The sequence below is a fragment of the Drosophila biarmipes genome, chromosome 2R, assembly GCF_025231255.1.
Source record: "Drosophila biarmipes strain raj3 chromosome 2R, RU_DBia_V1.1, whole genome shotgun sequence".
Lineage (NCBI taxonomy): Eukaryota > Metazoa > Arthropoda > Insecta > Diptera > Drosophilidae > Drosophila > Drosophila biarmipes.
In genome coordinates, this window is record NC_066615.1 from 11,685,661 (window position 1) to 11,706,084 (window position 20,424).

The window sequence follows — 20,424 nt, forward strand, 5'->3', positions numbered from 1 at the left end:
AAACTGGTGATAGCCAACTGTAGTTCTCTTCTCCCTAGATTTACTTGTGTGCTAGAGCCAATTTCACCACAAGATTCCAGAAAGTTCCGACACTTTTTAAAATATTTTATTTAAACACACATTAATAAACCGGTTTGCAGTGAATTTTTTGACCTAAATAACGCACATACTAGGACTCGAATGTGAAGTTCGTCTTCTTGACAATGGCCACCAACTGGCGGGCGCCCTTGCCGTTGGCCTCCTCGTAGTAGGGAAGCTGTTCCAGTCGCTTGACCCAGGCACTGATATTGGTGTACTTGCCGGGGTCCAAGTCCACAAAGGCCTCAAGAGAAGAAACCGATGAGACGAGACTGAAGTCGGCGATGGTCAGTTGATTCCCAGCGATGTAATCCTGACCCCTGAGGAAGGTCTCCACGAAGTCGTAGATCTCGATGATGGCATCGTACCGCTCCCTCGGCACCGTGGTCTGTCCGAAGAAGATCACCGGCTTGGAAATGCTCCTGATGCCATTGGCAAAGACCACGCCCGACTCAAAGTGCAGTCGCTGGTCCACAACGGCGCGCTGGAGGAGATCCTTCGGGTAAAGGGCATCGGTGTCAGCGTACTTCGACACCAGGTAGGCGATGATGGCGTGCGAGTCCCAGATGAAGTGGCCGTCGTCCTCCAACGTGGGCACCGTGTGCTGCGGGTTCTTCTCCAGGTAGGCCGAGGAAAGTTGCTCCCGAGCCACGATGTTGACGTTTACATATTCGTAGGGCAGGTTGAGGGCGGCCAAGGTGAGCTTTACAGCGCGAACTGGAGGGCTGGGGTCCAGGCCATACAAAGTCAATTTAACCATCTTGTCGCAGTGGGGTCTCGTTCACAACTGATCGATGAAAGCGGGGGGCTTTGCGTCATTCGCAGAGAAAGTCTAATAGAGGTTTGTCGACTAGCAAACATACGAGTATAGATAGCACCTTGAAGGTATTGCCCTTGTATAGTATAGGCTAATAAACCTTAAAAGTGAGTGTATATGGGTCATACTTTGTGAAAAATGTAGGATCTAAAAAGAGTTACGTTTTAATTTTAAAACAGGGCTTATTAACCTAAGTCTTAACTGATCATTTAGTTTCTAACCTACCCCAACAGCTGCAGCTTGTATAGATGTGGAAAAAGCTTATCATGACAACATCAGAGAGCTCCGGGAATCACATAGATAACAAGGCGATAAGCTTCACCTGATAAGACCCTATCAAGTTTGTTTGCCACACAACGAGTAAACAAATAGATGGCACTCGGTAGCTGGGCGAGAAATTACAAGTCATGCTGATTCAGGGTAATAAAACAGAAAGGCCTCGAAATTGTTTGCTTGCTGGCAGGAAAACTGTACGCTTCTTTGTGTAGTTCGTACTTATCATATTTCAGCATGGTTTTATTGCACTTGGGTAAGTATACCAAACATTTTAAACGTGAATTCTTGTTCCACAGAATTAAAATAAAATTAAAATGAGGGCCTTAAATTCAATTTAACCATCCTGTCGCAGTGGGTGCTCTATTACAACTGATCAGCTCGTTCACAGGGGCCTTTGGGTCTTTGAAAGAGAAATTCTTAGATAGATTTGCATCTACAATCAAACATCTCTAATGGTATCGCAGTTACCTAGTATAGGCTAATAAACTGCAATTGCAAGTACATGAGTTTGTGAGTTTCAAAATCAGGGCTATTACCCCTTAGTCTTAACTTGATAACTTTTATTTCCAACCTACCCCAACAGAGTTTATATAAATGTTTAAAAGCCTAAAAGCACTATGAATCATAAATGGAGATAGCAAAGGCGATAGGCTTCTGTTGGTCAGACCCTAGCAAGTTGGTTATCCACACAACGATTAAATAAATAGATTAAATAATGGTGAAAGTCCTCGAAACCGTTCGATTGATGAAAATTTATGTAATTTCTACTTCTCATATTTCAGCATAATTTTACTGGACTTAAATAAACAAAAATTTGTAGACTCATATTTCTGCATAATTTTACTGGACTTAACTAAACATATCAAAAATTGTAAACGTGATAGGTAGTTCCATAGAATAAAAATGAGACCCTTGAGTACCAGATAACCGTTTCTCTATAAATCAACTTCACAATGTTTATATCTTTCAGCAAAAACAGCTTGACAACTAAAAGAGAAAGAAAGTCTGGATTAATATATTTTATATATATATTTCTTTGACTCTACATTTTAAACCATTTTGTGTGAGCTTTATTTATTTCATTAAATTATCAAAATCTAAAAACGTTAAAACTTTGTGAATATATTTTTTTAATTGCTATTAAGCTTCTAGATTATTATTTTTGAGTTGATGGTTTCTGTGCATTTACTATTTCAGAGTAGGACCTGTCTCTAGGGTACAATGGAGAAGTTCTTGGACCTCAAGAGGTCCACATACTGGGCGGCTCCGCTGCCATTGGCCTCCTCGTAGTAGGGCAGCTCCTTGAGCCTCTCCAGCCAGGCTGCAATCCTGGGATACTTGGCCAGGTCCAGCTCCAGGAAAACCCCAATCGAGGTGATGGTCGAGACGAGGCTGAAGTCGGCTATGGTCAGTTGGTCGCCGGCCAAGTAGTCGTGATCATCGAGGAAGGTCTCCACAAAGTCGTAGATCTGGTTGATGTGGTCGACCTGGTCCCGGGGCAGCGTGGACTCGCCATTGAAGAGCACCGGCCGGGTGAGTCGCCGCAGCGCGGCCTCGAAGACAACGCCCGTCTCGAAATGCATCAGCTGGTCCACCTTGGCCCGCTGGAGCAGATCCTTGGGATACAGCTCATCGGTGGCCCCATACTTGTCCACCAGATAGGCCATGATGGCATGCGACTCCCAGATGCAGGCATCGTCGTCCTGCAGGAGCGGCACCGTGTGCTGCGGGTTCTTCTTCGAGTAATCCTCGCTGAAGTTCTCCTTCTCGAACAGATTGACAAACACATACTCGAAGGGCAGGTCCAGGGCCTTCAGGGTGAGCAGACAAGCCCGAGTGGGCGGACTGGCGTCCAGGCCGTACAGCGAGATCTTACCCATTCTCCAGCGGATTCACAAGTGACTGGTGAGTGTCGCTCCAGGACGAATATATACCAAGCTACGTGGCATGAGAACCGTCAGTCTGGCCATGGATTTTTAATTAACTCCGCCCCTACCCAACTACAAAGCCTGCAAAACCCTTAAAGCCACGCACTCTGATAAGTTTGTAAAATTGAATTACTTACACTTAAAAGTACAAATAAGGCCAAGGGTTGGGTTTCAGGTCGAATGAGATGATACAAAGTATGGGGACTATTTGGAGTGGCTAGAGGATTGAAAAAAATGTGTATTTTATAATTGGGGATTACTTGAAAGGGGAAACATTTTTATAGGAGAGTATAAACATGTTTATTTTACAAACAATTTTAACTTCGCCTTAAAGAGCGAGGATCCAATTTAAGATTTTTAGGTAAAACACGTTTTATAGAACTATTGAAATTAATTTCTCAATTTTAGTTTATTTAATTTTAGTTTCCCAGTTTTTCTGAGAGTGTGGGCAGTACCAAATGTTTGTCAACCACTTACTTTAATTAGCTGGGAATTAAAAATTGAAGCACAACGCACTAGTTAATTGTGGGAAAGACTGCTCACAGAAAACTCAGCTTGTCCTTTAGCATGTCCACGTACTTCTTGGTCCCAGCCCCATTGGCCTCCTCGTAGTAGGGTAACTCCTGGAGGCGTTCCAGCCATGCGGTGATCTTCGGATACTTGTCGGCCTCCAGCGGGACAACAGCTGGCAAGGAAGAGGCCGTGGCAGCACAGCAGAAGTCCGCTACGGTGAGGGTGTCGCCGGTTACGTAGGGATTGTCCCCCAGAAAGGTCTCCAAATGGCCATAGGCATCACGAACATTATCCGCCTTCTCCCGGGAAATCTCCGTGACATTATTGTAGAAGTAGGGGGCACAGATGTTCCGAAGAGCCATGAACAGAGCGCTGGCATCGAAGTACAGTCGCTGGTCCACCTGCGCCCGCTTCACCAGATCCTTGGGATAGAGCTCATCCGTCTTCGCATACTTGCCCACCAGGTAGCACACGATGGCATGTGAGTCCCACACAAGGACGCCATTGTCATCGAGCAGCGGAATGGTGTGCTGGGGGTTCTTCTTGAGGAACTCCTCCTTGCGGTGCTCCCCCGCCAGGAGATCCACCTCCTTGAACTCGTACTCCAAGTCCAGGGCCCGCAGGGTCAGTTGGCAGGATCTCACTGGAGGACTAATGTCCAATCCGTAAAGCACAATTCCAGACATGGTCCAAGCTCAAGCAGTGAAATCAGCGAAGTGATACGGACTGCAGGGCTTGCAGAACCTTTTATACTTGCGGACTCAGTGCATCCACGCCACTTCCTAGGAACTCGAAAGATGATCCTGGGTGGGGCCCTAGTCCAAAGTCCCTATTGTTCTGTAGAAAAGTTATGGGGTGTGGAGGAGCTATTGTAAACATATAAGGGCGCCGTCTCTTACCTTGTTTAATAACAAACTGCGATATGACATATATTCTTGGCTTTTTTTCGGAAAAAGTTGATAATTCCTCTTTTAATAAAAAAAGCAAGGGTGTAAACAGGCAGTTGAAAATATTTTAGCTACTCCTAAACATATTTTCAATGTCTTGTAACGAAATAAGTAAAATTAAAATGTTTAAAAATGGATAACTAACTTAATTTATTGGGAAAATAAAGTAACTTTAATTAGGTTACACAATTGTGTACTTCTTGCTATTGATGAAGGCGGCAACCTGCGACAGCCGGGATCCATTGGCCTCATCGTAGTAGGGCAACTCCTTGATGCGCTGAACCCAACCCGCCAGCTTGGGGTACTTCGTGGCGTCCACATCAAGGAAGAGCATAGTTGTGGTCAGTACAGCGGTTATGTGGAAATCGGCGATGGTTAGGTTATTTCCGGCCAGAAAGTCGTTGCTCTCCAGGAACAAGTCCAGTGTTTTGTAAACCTGCTCCAGGGCATCGAAGCTGGCCCTGGGGATCTCGGATTTACCCGCCCTCAGCGGAATGGAGAGGGCTCGACCAGTGCTGGACACAACACTGGAGTTGTAGTGCATGCGCTGATCAACGATGGCCCGCTTCTGCAGATCCTTGGGGTACAGGGAGTCGTCCTTGCCGTACTTGCTCACCAGGTAGGCGTTGATGGCATTGCTATCGTTGATGTAGAAACCATCGTCCTCCAGGGTCGGAACAGTGTGCAGAGGGTTGATCTTGAGGTATTCCGGCCTTAGGTGCTCCCCGGTCATCAGGTTCACGACCTTGTAATCGAATTCCAGGCCCAGGGCGTTGAGGGTTAGGAGCACCGAGCGAACCGGAGGACTGGCGTCGATCCCGTACAAAGTGAGTTTTCCCATCGTCCTGTTTGGTTCTTGGTTTTCCTGCCTATAACTGAGCTCCTAACTCGTGGAACTGCTCTAACCCTCTGCGGCTTTTTACACGGGGAGCTCTCTTAAGTTAAGAGAGTTTTGCAGAGCTGTGATGACAGCGCAGAAACCCCAACACGATGACATCAGCCAATGTGTCTGGGGTAAGAGAGCTTAAATAATTACCATTTTCGGACCCAAAAGCTCTTACCCCCTGCTCTTTTCGCATTTTTTATGCACAGGGTAATTATGAGACTTTTATTTTGCCGGGGTAATACAATAATAAAATAACCATCACAAGGCATACTGATTCAAGTACAGTTGGCCTATGAGTCATAATTACAGGTCAAACAAAAACCTCAAAAGGTTTCAGAGCTTGTGGCATAGCAGAGTAGTTTGATTCGCAGATAATTAAGGTTTATATACGCATACCTTTTTAAACTTTTTTTCAAATATTTGTTTTACGAAAAGATTTTTAGCTACATCTCTTATTAACAAGACTGGAAGTTAGCTTCGGCAAGCCGAAATCTGTATACCCTTTCAGTTATAAGTACTTATCAACGTTAGTAACACCATGTTACATTTTTTAGTATTGTTGCTATCTTCAGAGATATTAAAAATAAACTATTTTATTATTTCTTTGACCGTTTCTTCAACAGCTGTATGTTAAAGTCTTCCGATTTTTATTAAATTTAATTATAATATAATATGTCAAAAAACACCAAAGATTCTCCCATTAATTTTCCGATCGTTCTTATGGCAGCTATATGATATAATCCTCAGATTTTTATAAAATTTAATTCGAAATTCAGAACAAATTTACTAAAAAAGGTTATTTCAAAGCGTAGGAGGTTCTATGATAGAAAACACCAAAGATATAATTTTGTACACATTTTTAAAATAAGATATAGTTGTCCTATCCGGCTGACTGCGACTTAAATATTACCTGCAAAAGGAAGAAGACTTTTGGGAGAGTTTCACCCCGATAGCTTTAAAACTACGAGACTAGTTTGCGCAGAAACGGACAGACAGACGGACGGACAGGCGGATAGACGGACAGACGGACAGGCGGACATGGCTAGATCGACTCGTCGTAGTGATGCTGATCAAGAATATATGTGCTTTATGGGGTCTGTAGGTCTCCTTCACTGCGTTGAAAACTTTTGACTGAAGTCTTTACCCTCTGCAAGGGTATACAAATAATTGAAGAGAACTCGAATCTTAAATCTCAGGAAAAGCCCTCTCTTGATCATAACTTGTAAACAAACCGAAACTATAGCTATTTTTCTTACTACTACTACTACTATAAATTTTTCTATGTCGATGAAAGTTGCTCCCCAAAAAATAAAAACCCGTCTTTTTTTCCCCGCCTGCCTCTTAAAAATAGATTGGACATATGACTAACAGTTTCTCTTATCTTGTATTCCCAAACAAGTTTTGGCCGATAGTAAAGTGATACAAAAGTCAAGTAGCTTTGGGATTTGTTAATAATTTATTTTGGGTATATTTTAACACTTCTTAGGCAATAGTAAAGTTCTTGCTCTTGATGAACCCGACGAAATGGGCGGCCCGGGAACCATTGGCCTCCTCGTAGTAGGGCAGCTCCTTGATGCGCTGGATCCAGGCTGCCAGTTTGGGATACTTGGTGGCATCCAATGGCAGGAAGACCAGAAATGCGGTGAGGGCGGCGGTGATGTGGAAATCGGCAATGGTCAGGTTGTCTCCGGCCAGGTAGTCGCCGCTTTCCAGGAACAGATTCAGGTTCTTGTACACACCTTCGAGGGCATCGATTCTGGCCTGTGGGATCTCCGTTTTGTTCTCCCCAAGGAGCGGGGCTAAAATGTTTTTTCCGGCGGACGTGACCACACTGGAGTCGTAGTGCAGACGCTGATCAACAATGGCTCGCCTCTTCAGATCCTTGGGATACAGGGAATCGTCCTTGCCATACTTGCCCACCAGGTAGGAGTTGATGGCGTGGCTGTCGATCAGGATGAAGCCATCATCGTCCAGGACCGGCACAGTGTGCAATGGGTTTATCTTGAGGAACTCCGGCTTCAGGTGCTCCTTCTCCAGCAGGTTGACGATCTTGTACTCGAACTCCACGCCCAAGGCCCTCAGGGTGAGAAACACCGAGCGGACTGAGGGACTTCCATCAAGTCCGTAAAGCGTAAGTTTTCCCATGTTGTTGCTGTTTTGGGTCTGGCTAGTAAATGTTCATAAACAAACAGAACTTGGGCCTTATATAGACCCTAGGGGCTTTCTTCCATTAAGAGAGCTTTGCATCGTTGTGATGACTCTGCGATTTAGCCTACACATAGTGTTTGGAACCCATATGAACTCACATATTTGGAAAGCATATTTCACAACGCTCTCTTGACGTAAGAGAGCTTTTGCTTTTTTGGTCATCATGTAAGTATTTCTAATAATAACAGGGTCCCCTATAGGGTAATTTATGGATTATCGAATGACACATCCTAAAGTAATGAGGCAGCATTTTTGAGATACTTAAAATCAGCATTATTTATTTTTTAGCAGAAGAACATACCATTTATACAAAGTCAGAAATATCTACTGAACTATTGTTTGTTTTCTCTCTTTTTCTAGCATCAAGTCATTTCGATATATTTCAAACCCGCTTAAAGAGATTTACAAGTTCTACCGTAAAGAGTTTTTAAAGATGGTGGAATACCTTATATAAAATACATAAGATCAGGGGTTTAAGGGAACTGGAATACGTTTGCGAAAGAATATGATTTTTAAATATTATCTTCTATTTGTTCATATAAAAATAAGTTGTAAACAATTATTCCTCTAGTTTTAGGTAGGGCTTAAGAAGGTCTATATAATTTAGCAAGCCGTTGGCGTTATCCTCCTCATAGTGGGGTAGCTCGGATAGGCGATTGAGCCAAGCAGCCACCTTGGGATACTTTTCCTGATCCAGTTCGAGAACAGCGGCCAGCGAAGAGGCAGTAGCTCCACAACAGAAATCTGACAGTGTTGGAGTGGACCCATTTAGGTAGGGATTATCTCCCAAAAAGGTCTCCAGAAGTCCGTAGGCGTCTTTGATGTTATCTACCTTCTCCTTGGGCACCAGGTTTACTTGGTGAACAAAATAGGGAATACTAACATTCCGCAGGGACATGAACAAGATACTCGCATCAAAGAACAAACGCTGATCGACTTGAGCCCGCCTCACCAGATCCCTGGGATACAGATCATCCGATTTGGCGTACTTGTCCACCAGGTAGCAAACAATGGCATGTGAGTCCCAGATGAGGGATCCGTTATCGTCGAGCAGCGGCACCGTGTGCTGAGGGTTCTTTTCAAGGAACTTTTCGTCGAACTGCTCTCCGGCTAGAAGATCCATTTCCCTGTATTCGTAGTCCAAGTTTAGGGCTCTCAAAGTCAGTTTACAAGCCCGGACTGGCGGACTTATATCCGTGCCATACAAAACTAAAACACCCGACATGATGCGACCACAACGAAGACTCAAGTTCCACTGAAACCCCATAATAACGAACATGCATATGTCTAAATGAATTTAAATAAAGAAGCACTTGGTTGCGCTGAGCCAAGCCCATTTCTCTCTTCAATGCTCTGTTGTAGTCGTACACTGACGAAATAAACTGGTATACGATAAGTATTAAGATTAAGGAATAAAAACAAGAAAGAACGCTATAGTCGAGTGCCTCGACTATCAGATACCTGTTACCCAGCTTAAGGGAGCAGTCGAAGAAAATGTATTGCCTACATCTAGGCGCACACGTATCTAATTACATAATTTAACAGTTTGGTATTTACTTTGGTAGATTTCTTCAATACAAGCTGTTTGAGGGAACAAATTAAAAAATCCATAAATACGACGAATTTTATAAATTTTGTATGTGAAATGCCAATAATTAAAAAATATAATTTTTTTTTAATAAAACAACTAGAATTTAATAAAATGTAAATTATTAATATTTTTTATAAAAGACTAGGATTGTTTGAAGACAAATGTGATGATTTTTATGTTTGGTACTGGCTTTTTCTTTGGTGGATTACTGTTTAGGCACCCAGCTTGGTCCACTGGCTGCGCAGGAAGGCGACGTAGCCCTGAACAGGACCCTCGTTGATTTCCTTATAGAAGGGTATCTGGTTGAGTCGATCCAGCCAAGCGCAGACCTTGGGATACTCCGTAGGTTCAATGTCGACGGCGGCCCGAAGGGCGCTCACTGTGGGTCCACTGACCAGGTCGGCCAGGGTCAGGGAATCACCCACCAGATACGGGGCGCTGGCCAAGAAGCTCTCCAGCAGCTTCAGACCCCGGTGAACCGTGTCCAGCTTCTCCTGGGGCACCTCAGTCACACCACTGACCCAGAAGGGAGCGACTATGTTGGCCAGTCCTGGATAGGTCACGCTGGCCTCGAAGAAGAGGCGCTGGTTGACGATCGCCCGCTTGACCAGGTCCTTGGGGTACAGCTCGTCCGACTTCCCGTACTTGTCCACCAGGTAGGCGGCGATGGCGTGGGAGTCCCAGAGGATGGTGCCATTGTCATCCAGCACCGGCACCGTGTGCTGGGGGTTCTTCTTCAGGTAGTCCTCGCTCAGATGCTCCCCCTTCTGAAGGTCCACCTCCTTGAACTCGTAGTCCAAGCTCAGGGCCTTGAGGGTCAGGCGGACAGCCCTCACACAGGGACTTAGGTCCGTTCCATAGAGTACGATTCCCGAGCTCGACATGATGAGGTCTAACCAATAATGCTACTATTTCTCCGATACCTCCCCACATACTTTTTATACCGCTTGGAAAAAAGCTTTTCCCAACTGCCTCGCTGTTCGACGTGTAAAGATAAAAGCTCTGACTCAGTTTGTTTGTTTCTAAGGTTAAACCATTTTTCTCACCATTAATTGCAGTTTTATTAAGTTTATCAGGAGAAACATTGACTGTGCACATTCCTTGAAAGCGAGATTACAGTTACTTCAAAATGTTGTTCAATTACAAATAAATGCAAGTCATGCCTTATATTTTTACAGTGTAATCAATTAGGTGTTATCACTGCTTTCGAATGTGAGGGACCATATATTATGTATTTCCGGTGTGTCATGCAAATGCATGACGGATAAGAATGGATAGCCTTGATCACTTAACACTTTGAATTACTCTCTTTAATTGTTTATTTTTTATTTATTTATGGAGCTAACTGATTGCCCAACTTGGTCCACTTGCTAAACCTCTGATAACACTGTCCAGTTTCTCCTGGGGTAGCCTTGATCACTTAACACTTTGAATTACTTTCTTTAATTGTTTATTTTTTTATTTATTTATGGAGCTAACTGATTGCCCAACTTGGTCCACTTGCTAAACCTCTGATAACACTGTCCAGTTTCTCCTGGGGTACCTCAATGACCCCCACGATGAAGCTTCAACGTGTAGTATTTTATCGGTATTTTATCGGCACTGATATCTTATACTTCTTTAGAAAATAATATTTGTTCAGTGCGTATTTATATAAGACCCTTCTAAGAAGGACCTGTAAGGAAATACAATACACCCTTCTGCTCAGTTAAGAACATATAGCAATTTAGTAATAGTCAATATATATACTTTCTTTTAGTAATTGTTTTATTGATTCAAAAGTTAATGTTTCACATTAGAAGATGCAAGGTGATAATGAATGTAATATAAATATATGCTTGTTGTAATATTTTACATTCAGCATCTGTGCCTGACTCATTTGTCGCCCAGTTTGGTCCACTGGCTGCGCAGAAAGCTGACGTATCCCTGAGCCGCAGCCTCGTTGATCTCCTTGAAGTAGGGGATCTGGTTAAGACGGTCCAGCCAGGCGGTGACCTTGGGATAGACCGCAGGATCGATGTCCACTGCAGCGGGCAGGGCTGAGACAGTGGGTCCAGCGCTCAGGTCGGCGAGGGTCAGCGTATCGCCGGCCAGGTAAGGAGTGCTCTCGAGGAAGGTCTCCAGCAGCTTCAGGCCCCTGTGAATGGTGTCCAGCTTCTCCTGGGGCACCACAGTGATGCCGTTCACCCAGAAGGGACCACTCACGCTGCCCAAGCTGGCGAAGATTACGCTGGCGTCGAAGAACAGACGCTGATTGATGACCGCCCGCTTGGCCAGATCCTTGGGTTACAGCTCGTCCGACTTGCCGTACTTGTCCACCAGGTAGGCGGCGATGGCGTGGGAGTCCCAAAGGATGGTTCCGTTGTCATCGAGCACCGGCACCGTGTGCTGGGGGTTCTTCTTCAGGAAATCCTCCTGAAGATGCTCGCCCGCCTGGAGGTTCACCACCTTGTATTCGTAGTCCAAGTTCAGGGCCTTGAGGGTCAGTTTGACGGCCCTCACACAGGGACTGAGGTCCACTCCGTACAGAACGATTCCCGAGCTCGACATATTGTGTTCTTTATCTAGCAGAGCCTCTATTACGACTGATCTTCTCCCTAGGTACTATATACCTTTTTCCCGAGAGCTTTTCGCCGCATGTGTAGATAAAAGCTTGGGCCAGGGAGTTTGTTTGTTTCTACAGAAACAATGTTTAGATGAACTTGTATATTATTTATTTCATCGGGAATTGCGTGGATTGCGTGCAACCTTCGTTTATTATTTTCTATGGCGAAATTCATGATGGAGGACTAAAGGTTCATTGTTTTAAAGATCCCAATCCATATTAAGCTAGCTTAATGGTGCTTTAAATTCTCAAATAATGAATTCTCTTAATATTCAAAAGCTGTATAACTTTTACTTATTTGTAAGATGATATTTATACAAATAGAGAACTATCTAATTTACATATGGAATCATGTAGATTGCATGTAGAATATCCATCTACTTTGGTAATTCCAGATTTCTTAACCAAGCTTAAAGTTCTGAAAAGCGTAAGAGAAACTTAGGAATACAACATTCAAAGCTAGTTTAAAAATGTATAATTAATTAGTAAAAAACCCTTGGGAAACAAAACGACGTATATTTACATTAGCATTTTTATTTATTTCCAAGCTATTATGGTTATGGTATAATGGTTAATATAACTAGAGAAATAGGAACATTTTTTTAACAGCCCCCTTGTTTCTCCACCCATGATCACAAAAATCATGTGGAAGTTGGCCAAATATTGACACACTTGTAGATACGGAACCGACTTATCTCGGCATTAATAAACAATCAGCCAAACTTAAACTTGCAGCATTATGACGTCTTTGTGATAATTACAAAGACACTAAGTTTAGTATCTAATCTTATCGAGGGTAGAGTTTAGAATCAGTTTGTCTGCCTTGAGTCAGTTGTGGATGGCCCCCTGTTTGCGACGAATCTCAATTCAACCAGCTAGTAGGAATAAAAGTGAGGTAACCAAGATGGTCAACCCGATTCTATATGGCACGGAGTCCAGTCCGCCGGTCCGGGCCGTTCTGCTGACTCTTCGTGCCCTCCAGCTGGAGCACGAGTTCCGTCCACTGGACATGCAGGCCGGCGATCATCTAAAGCCGGAAATGTTGCGCAAGAACCCGCAGCACACGGTGCCCATGCTGGAGGATGGTGAGTCGTGCATTTGGGACTCGCATGCCATCATCGGGTATCTGGTGAACAAGTACGCCCAGTCGGACGAGCTGTATCCCAAGGACCCGCTGCAGCGGGCCGTCGTGGATCAGCGGCTGCATTTCGAGACCGGGGTCCTCTTCCACGGCATTTTCAAGCAGCTGCAGAGGGCTCTTTTCAAGGAGAATGCCACCGAGGTGCCCAAGGACCGATTGGCTGAGTTGCGCGATGCCTACGCTCTGTTGGAGCAATTTCTGGCGGATAATCCCTATGTGGCCGGACCTCAACTGACCATCGCCGACTTCAGCATTGTGGCCACTGTGAGCACCCTGCATCTGAGCTACTGCCCCGTGGAAGGCACCAAATACCCCAAGCTATCCGCCTGGCTGGCTCGCCTTTCCTCGCTGCCCTTCTACGAGGAGGACAACCTAAGAGGAGCCCGCTCGCTGGCCGATAAGATACGCGCCAAGCTTCCCAAGCAGTTCGACAAACTGTGGCAAAAGGCCTTCGAGGACATCAAGAGTGGAACTGGAAAACAGTAAACGCAGATCCTTTTTCGCCATTTTTAAGCGAGAAATGCCTCAAAGTAAAGTTATACATATGTAAGAGGCCTTCTTCAGTCGCGCATTAAAGATTTAAAAAGCTCGCTAATTTTTGCAAACAATTTAGAATTTTATTTTGATAATTTATGGGGATTATATTCAATATTTTTAATTTTATTATTTAATTACTGTTGATGGCACTTTGCTTGTTTGTATAAATCCACTTATAGTTATAATATATTTATCGTTTATAGCAAGTAGGCTGTTATCGATAGTCCATCGATGACAGCAGCTAGGCTTTCATTGATAGTTCATCGATTGACAGATGGACTGTCATAAATAATACATCGATGACTACACCTAAACTGTCATTATTATTTCATCAATGACAGCAGCTATGATGTATTTATCGATGACAATTGCTAGGCTGTAATAAATAGTTCATCAGTGACGGAAATTAGGCAATCTTCATCTATGACAGCATCTAGCTGTCCGACCGTAGGAACGCTGAGATCTCGGATACTGCAAGTTTATTTCAGAAAGAAATGCTTCCATTGTGTAGAGGGCTAAGACAACGCCGTCACTTTTGGGCGAAGGTGTTTGTTTTCATCTATGAGCCTTTCCCTTCATAAAGTTCATTCCAGGAGCGTGGAGTGCATTTCCAATGGCAACGCAGCCAAAAGTTTACAACTTTTTTGCGCTCATTAAAATTATAAAATTTGCCCCTCCACAAAGCGACACAAAATAGAAGAAGGCGAGGGAATGAAAAGCGCAAAGTTTTCCTGCCGTGTCGTGCATGCTAAAGTTGTTAAATCATAATTAATTTATGACGGCGCCATTCGCCCAAGCAGCTAGCCGTCCAACTCCCCAAATCCCCACCTCCCTGGCTCCTCGCCACTTCCAAATTTGCCTCTTATCTACGCTCGGGCTTCGAGCTCCCCGCCCTTCTGCTGGGGAGTCCCCGAAAGGACCGCGTCGTCGTTTAAAATACTCTTAAAAGGGAGCCCAAGTCTAAATACCTGCTGGGTGTAGTCCGCTTTCATCCCCGCAAGTGTCCTGTAGGAGATGCTGTCGTGAGCCAAACTTCAGTCACGCAATCACGAATAAGCGGGCTTAAATCAAAAAATATATACTATCCTTTTTATTACAATTTTAGTTCAATAAAATACAAATTATTTTCATTTTTTGTAAATACTTGATTTAAGCCGAAAGCTTATGTTATTCAAAAGGCCAGGCAAACTGAGTAACAAGTATGTGCCAAATAAAATATATTTTTATTTAAAAACAAATCAACACTTCCCTTTTAAAGTAATGCCCACCCAATATAATACCCCAATGAAAAACTGTTTTCCAATCCTTGAAACATTCAAAGTAGTTCCATCTGCGTACTTCGATTTTCAAAAAATGAAACTATATGAGAAATGATTTTAAATACGGCTTATTTCATTTTAATATATTTCAATATCAGAACCATAGTTAGGAACCAGAGAAATAGAGAAGCGCGTATTCAGAACTCGTGACTTTGTGGGCATCTCAGGGACTCACCGTGCGTCGCCAGGTTTTATGCGCCTCATTGCAGCGGCGACGGCGTCGAGAGCGGTGGCAGGCAAACTAATTGGTTTAATTTCAACTTTTACTTTGGGCCACCCTGTCACCCAGTCACCCAGCCACCCCCAGTTGCCGCCCCACGTCCTTGTGCCCTGAGCACCCCACATCCCACCCACCGAGCCAGTGGCATTTGAGAAGTTTGCCTTGCCTTACGCTTCGCCTGGCACTTCACTTGCCTTCGTGGCGGGACGCTTTTACTTTTTCCTTTTCCGCTTTTCCAGCCCTCGACTTTGCCAGTTTATTTCCTGCCCCGCCTACAACTTTTTGTCAAAAAAACTCTGTGAAAAATTAATATTTTTTCGAGCAATGAATAACATAACACAAGAAAGCTGTCAAATTGTTACAGTAGAAAATGATAGCTCATATCTTATATTTGTGGATCTAGAGATTGCTGAAACTAAATCAAAATATATCAAATTAAAAAATTTATTTTTGTTAAAATTAAGAAAAATTAAATGGGTTTCTTTAAAAAAATACCCGAATTTGAAAAGTTGATAATTACATTTGGTTTTAATAAAGTAAATACAAATTTAAGTTAGCAATCCTTTACTTAAAAACTGCTCTGACTTTGAAATTCATCGGTATAAATTATAAAGACAACATTATTTCAACGATTTGTTTTGTTTTTCCTCCCACATTATCATTTCCTTATCTTTCTAGTAAGGGGAGGGTTCGAAAAATCCATTAATTGATTTTTTTTTTTTAATTAAAATTTTAAATAGATGTTATATGTGGGCATTAGGGTCGGCATTCGGTCAACAGAGTACTTTTTACATTTTATCAGTACTTCTATAACTTATATTTGATGCTACGTAGAATGGGGAATTTTTCGCCGGCACACTGACCCCGAAAATCATCCAGGGACAGGTCGTGAAAGGCTACTCCGCCCAATCCTTGGGCTTGGACAAAACCAGCCTTGATGGCCGCCGTTGTGGGATCCTCGTAGCCCACCCACAGGCCGTTCTCCCCCTGGTCATCGGCCGCCCGATAGGCGTAGATCCCGAAGCGCTTGGTGGGATCACCCACCTTGCGCAGATGGGGCACCTCCCGATCCGGCGGCTGCTGTTGGAGCAGGTCGCACGTCTCCGGCCAACTCAGTAGCCCGGGAGTAACCGTTTGCCTACCCGCAGGAGCAGCACCGTTTGCCGCCGGAATCGGTGGATAGCCCGTGATTCCAGATTTTCGGGTCATATTCCAAGCTCGGCCATAGCTGGTAACTCCCACGTGCAGCTTGTGGGCACTGATTTCGGACGTTTGGTTCAGCCAATACTGCACCTGGTACTGCACATTGTGGCTGGGATCCCGATCGTACATGGAATACAGCGGAGCGGGCAGATCTGCCACCTTGGGATCTCGTTCCGGGGTCTGGAAGTCATAGGTGCCCAGGTTGACGAAGTCCACGTGGCCAAGAACCGCGGGAACATCAATGAAGACTGGGGAAAAGGAGTATGTTTGTTTTTAGCCTTTGTATCTCAACTACTTTAAACAAAAAACTTATATTTATATTTTCAATGAGTTTAATGTATATTTAAAAAAAAACATACTTGACTTCCTACTCGACATACTCATCGAAAGGGCTAAAAACATTTTACAGATTCGTCTTAGGATAATTAAGAAGTGTCGTGCCAATTCTTTTGATTATCTTGATTTTTGAAAAGTAAAGTAGTATACTTTAAAGTGATGATGATAGTAAATATTACTAAGCTTTTTTTATAATAACTATTATATTATTAAACAAAATCTGTTAAGAGAGCTTTGAAACTATGCATAAGTGTCGGAGTATTATTTATTTTATATTATTTTTTTATAATTTAGAATGTGAATGACTCACAAGGAACGAATAAAGTAACAACAGAATATAACGTTCTCGAACTAAAACTAGAATGGGATGACGGTTTTTGATTAACTCACGTTCTGCCGACACATGGGGCAGCATGGTGACGGTCAGGAGTTGTCCACTGCGTCGCAAATCCGACTGCAGCTCTCCCAGGAGGGCGGTGAACTGCTCCCGATGCTCCTGGGACTTCTCATCCACCGATTGGGAACTGAACCAGCCACGAACAGAGCCCCAAACCCTCTTAAGCACACCCTGCTGAGGCTTGGGTTTGTTCTTGGGGAACTGCCAGGCGAGATCGAGTCCATCGAAGCCGTTGCTGTTGAGCTCCGCTATCACGCTCGCCTGGAAGCTTCTCCTGCGCTCCGGCTGTTCCAGTAATCTGAGGTACTTGCCCGTATCCGCCACGCCCTCGCTGTCCAAATCGCCATCTCCGCCCACCGAGAGCAGGAACCTGACATGGGGATACTTCCGACGCAGAGCGGTGACGTGTCGATAATGCTGGTGGTCATTTGTCAACGAAGGATCCAAACTCCTAATCTTATAAGTCTCAGCATCGATGCCCGCATAGCCGTAGACCAAAAAGTTGCAAAACTGAAGGGCGGGCTCGAGTTCAGTCAGCGACATTTGGGCGGGGCCTGAGTACGTCAATAGATAACCCCTGATCTTCTTGGCCCATATGGATTAGAATGTAACACAACTCACCTTCACGCACAAAACTTTTGGCATCGTAGAAACAGACCAGTTTTCCCACCTCAGCGGATATGCACTGTAATATTGCCAGGAAACTGCAGAGCAGTAATCCAATATATGGATTTTTGGGGTCTGACATCAGGTTTCGTTCCACCGAGCTGCTTTAAGTTAGATTAACAAGTGACCTGGGACTGCGGATTGTTTTGATGAGCCACAGTCAGAGCAGTGCTGATAAGCACTCATTGTGATTAGTGCTCTGATTTTCAGTTTATATTCTACAATGGTGAGAAATCCAAGAAATTTTCAGAGCAAACAATATCAAATTGTACACTCAGAAAAAAACGCATCCCAAATTGATGGTCAATTGTATCAGGCTCAAGGAGAACATTGGATACTACTTAAGGGATGAACCCAAGAACGAACGCGTTCTCGAATCAAGAATAAATCATTCTTAAAACCCAAATTATTTTAATATGGACTTGATTCAGGATCATTATTTAATACGCAGAACAAAACAAGTTCGAAACCTAAGAAAAATATATTAAAATTGATAAATTAATTGATAAGCTCAATCATTCATTCATTACTTAAAGTTTTTCTCTTCAGAAAATTAAGATTTTAATATTCTTAAAGCAAGAATTATTTCTTCTTGGGCCTTTTGTAACATCAGGTGCCATGCCCACATGGCTAATTCCTGTCTGGCGCCCACATTAGTAAAGATTTTGTTTTAGGGTAAATAGAAATTAAATGTGTAATGATTATTATAATATAACCTCCTCCTGCAGCTCTAACAGAAATTATTTGCAAATTTATATTAATTTAAAAAGAAATACAATTATAAACAGAGTAAAACACTTTATTAGGATTAAAAAAGATTCAATTTTAAGTTTAATTTTAGTCTTACATTTTGTTATTACAATTTTGTTTAATTTTGATTTTGTATTTGGGTCTAGCGTATACAGATGCTTTTGGAACTCAATTTCGCTATGTTGATCCATTGAGTGGCGAGTGCTAAATCGATTTATCTCAGTTTTGTGGCGCATCAAATTCATATTGGTGGCAGCGCAACTATTGTCAACTATTTCCAGGCGAAGCATCTCTTGGAGTAGGCGATCGGTTAGTAGAGTGCCCTGTGGTGAATCGAACTTAATCTGAATGGAGGACTCCACCTGCAAGGCCTTCTGTCGAAAATCCAAGTCCAACCAATCCACTTTCCCAAGTAACTGGCGCATACTGCTCCTCACTTCCTCCGCAACTCGAGACACGTCTGACCTTTTCTCCTCAGTAAAGTACTCCTGTAACATAGAATTTTTTGAACAGGAACCACATGGAAGTCCGCATCGTAGAGATGCAATAATCTCTTTGGAACTGGGTGTCCTTCAGATGGGCGTCGAAGGAGTAGAGCAGTTGCATGGCCAGGTAGTTGGCCGCCGCCTCGGGGTGCCGGGCAACCACCTCGTCCAACTTTCTAAAGTTGTGTCTAAATATTTCATTTTCGTCCTGGTTCAAGGCAATATTCCAGTAACTCGAAATGTTGCAGTACATATGGTTCGTCTTGTCTGCTGCTTCTCGCCAGAAGGCAAAAAAACCGTTGAAACCTTCTGCGATTTTGTCCTCTGCCAGGTTAAAGGACCTTAGGTATTTGCGCATGCGCTTCTCGTTGATTTGATAGGTGCGGGAAGAGTTGCTTTCGATGTTGTCCTTCTGAAGGATGGATTAACCTTTCCTTTAATATAATTGTTAGAGTTGTTTGACCATGTGTAACCCTTTCAGTATAAAAATACCTTTAAATTACAGATTTAAAATTCTATTTCGACCGACTTGTCCCTTGAGCTGTTCATATATTTTCCATTATCCCAAATTTCCACAAGTTGACAAGGAAACACCCACCGCGCGCACACACACACACCCATTAGTGACTATCAAAGCAAAAAGTGGGTGGTTCGGGTTGTTGCTGGGGTTATCAAAGTGTCACTTCCACGACTTCAATGCCAATCCGAAGCCCCGCACTCAGCACCAATTTACCTATTCAGGGTCAGCTTTCCGGGTTCGGGTTCTCTGGTCAGTTACGGTTTTGGCTTTGAAAACTTTTTGGGGGTGGTACCGAAAGAATTCCATTCATAATTGTATATGTGTAAATGTTAAATCGTTTGACAATTGGCTTTCTTATTCAAAGCTTTGTGTTAGGCATCCTATGCTAAGGAACTTAATAAAAACAAAGTTTTGCGTTATGAAAAAAGAAACATTCACACAGTAGTTAAATATAATCGTAAAATTTAACAGAACTGCACAGAAATAAACATTAAAGTACATTGCGCTTGAATTAAAAACATTCGTTCATTAAAACCATGGAAGTTCATTTTGGTATCTAGAATTGAGAACATTTGTTCTTAAAATCCGCAGAAGTACAATTTTTGTATCAATTTCCCCAAACTGAGTACGAAATGGTAGGATAGGAAAATTAAACCTAGTTTATTTTACAACTTTTTAATAGTTATGGACTACTAAGATAAAAAATGTAAACACCGCCAGTGCAACTTGATTCAAGAACCAAATGTCTTTCTATTTTTAAGAAACTGTTCATCTCACATAAGAAAGTCACATTTATCTCTGCTTGTGGCCATTTTTCCAAAAAATGTCAAGTTTTTTATACCCTTGCAGAGGGTATAATTATTTCAGTCAGAAGTTTGCAACGCAGTAAAGGAGACGTTTCCGACCGCATAAAGTATATATATTCTTGATCAGCGTCACAAGACGAGTCGATCTAGCCATGTCCTTCTGTCCGTCCGTTTCTACGCAAACTATATCTTATA

General features: G+C 43.1%; 10 protein-coding genes and 1 pseudogene across 10 annotated transcripts; 1 reads left to right on the forward strand and 10 right to left on the reverse strand.

The window, feature by feature from the left end:
• Nucleotides 1-90: 90 nt before the first annotated feature.
• LOC108030232 (glutathione S-transferase 1) lies at nucleotides 91-896 on the reverse strand. Its single transcript, XM_017103023.3, has one exon. The coding sequence runs from the start codon at nucleotides 836-838 to the stop codon at nucleotides 170-172; it is 669 nt and encodes a 222-aa protein (XP_016958512.1). The 5' UTR covers nucleotides 839-896; the 3' UTR covers nucleotides 91-169.
• A 1,318-nt stretch (nucleotides 897-2,214) lies between these two features.
• LOC108029913 (glutathione S-transferase 1) lies at nucleotides 2,215-3,202 on the reverse strand. Its single transcript, XM_017102406.3, has one exon. It carries the CDS (start codon nucleotides 3,049-3,051, stop codon nucleotides 2,383-2,385), a length of 669 nt encoding a protein of 222 aa, XP_016957895.2. The 5' UTR covers nucleotides 3,052-3,202; the 3' UTR covers nucleotides 2,215-2,382.
• Nucleotides 3,203-3,481: 279 nt separating this feature from the next.
• Nucleotides 3,482-4,337, reverse strand: LOC108029908 (glutathione S-transferase 1-like). Its single transcript, XM_017102399.3, has one exon. It carries the CDS (start codon nucleotides 4,296-4,298, stop codon nucleotides 3,639-3,641), a length of 660 nt encoding a protein of 219 aa, XP_016957888.1. The 5' UTR covers nucleotides 4,299-4,337; the 3' UTR covers nucleotides 3,482-3,638.
• Nucleotides 4,338-4,684: 347 nt separating this feature from the next.
• LOC108029934 (glutathione S-transferase 1-1) lies at nucleotides 4,685-5,454 on the reverse strand. Its single transcript, XM_017102429.3, has one exon. The coding sequence runs from the start codon at nucleotides 5,398-5,400 to the stop codon at nucleotides 4,741-4,743; it is 660 nt and encodes a 219-aa protein (XP_016957918.1). The 5' UTR covers nucleotides 5,401-5,454; the 3' UTR covers nucleotides 4,685-4,740.
• Nucleotides 5,455-6,878: 1,424 nt separating this feature from the next.
• Nucleotides 6,879-7,636, reverse strand: LOC108029872 (glutathione S-transferase 1-like). The gene has a single exon (XM_017102362.3). It carries the CDS (start codon nucleotides 7,588-7,590, stop codon nucleotides 6,928-6,930), a length of 663 nt encoding a protein of 220 aa, XP_016957851.3. The 5' UTR covers nucleotides 7,591-7,636; the 3' UTR covers nucleotides 6,879-6,927.
• A 266-nt stretch (nucleotides 7,637-7,902) lies between these two features.
• On the reverse strand, nucleotides 7,903-8,917 carry LOC108029930 (glutathione S-transferase 1). The gene has a single exon (XM_017102424.3). It carries the CDS (start codon nucleotides 8,876-8,878, stop codon nucleotides 8,213-8,215), a length of 666 nt encoding a protein of 221 aa, XP_016957913.1. The 5' UTR covers nucleotides 8,879-8,917; the 3' UTR covers nucleotides 7,903-8,212.
• A 346-nt stretch (nucleotides 8,918-9,263) lies between these two features.
• On the reverse strand, nucleotides 9,264-10,141 carry LOC108029929 (glutathione S-transferase 1). Its single transcript, XM_017102423.3, has one exon. It carries the CDS (start codon nucleotides 10,126-10,128, stop codon nucleotides 9,457-9,459), a length of 672 nt encoding a protein of 223 aa, XP_016957912.1. The 5' UTR covers nucleotides 10,129-10,141; the 3' UTR covers nucleotides 9,264-9,456.
• An 849-nt stretch (nucleotides 10,142-10,990) lies between these two features.
• Nucleotides 10,991-11,840, reverse strand: LOC108029894 (glutathione S-transferase 1-like; annotated as a pseudogene).
• Nucleotides 11,841-12,693: 853 nt separating this feature from the next.
• LOC108029936 (glutathione S-transferase 1) lies at nucleotides 12,694-13,585 on the forward strand. The gene has a single exon (XM_017102431.3). The coding sequence runs from the start codon at nucleotides 12,754-12,756 to the stop codon at nucleotides 13,474-13,476; it is 723 nt and encodes a 240-aa protein (XP_016957920.2). The 5' UTR covers nucleotides 12,694-12,753; the 3' UTR covers nucleotides 13,477-13,585.
• Nucleotides 13,586-15,496: 1,911 nt separating this feature from the next.
• Nucleotides 15,497-17,801, reverse strand: LOC108030450 (chitinase-like protein Idgf5). The gene is made up of 3 exons (XM_017103342.3): nucleotides 17,624-17,801; nucleotides 16,996-17,556; nucleotides 15,497-16,517 (listed from the first exon to the last, which is right to left on the reverse strand). Exons 1-3 carry the CDS (start codon nucleotides 17,748-17,750, stop codon nucleotides 15,874-15,876), a joined length of 1,332 nt encoding a protein of 443 aa, XP_016958831.1. The 5' UTR covers nucleotides 17,751-17,801; the 3' UTR covers nucleotides 15,497-15,873.
• A 713-nt stretch (nucleotides 17,802-18,514) lies between these two features.
• LOC127011015 (uncharacterized) lies at nucleotides 18,515-19,811 on the reverse strand. The gene is made up of 2 exons (XM_050887757.1): nucleotides 19,396-19,811; nucleotides 18,515-19,337 (listed from the first exon to the last, which is right to left on the reverse strand). Exon 2 carries the CDS (start codon nucleotides 19,259-19,261, stop codon nucleotides 18,893-18,895), a length of 369 nt encoding a protein of 122 aa, XP_050743714.1. The 5' UTR covers nucleotides 19,262-19,337; nucleotides 19,396-19,811; the 3' UTR covers nucleotides 18,515-18,892.
• Between the last annotated feature and the right edge of the window lie 613 nt (nucleotides 19,812-20,424).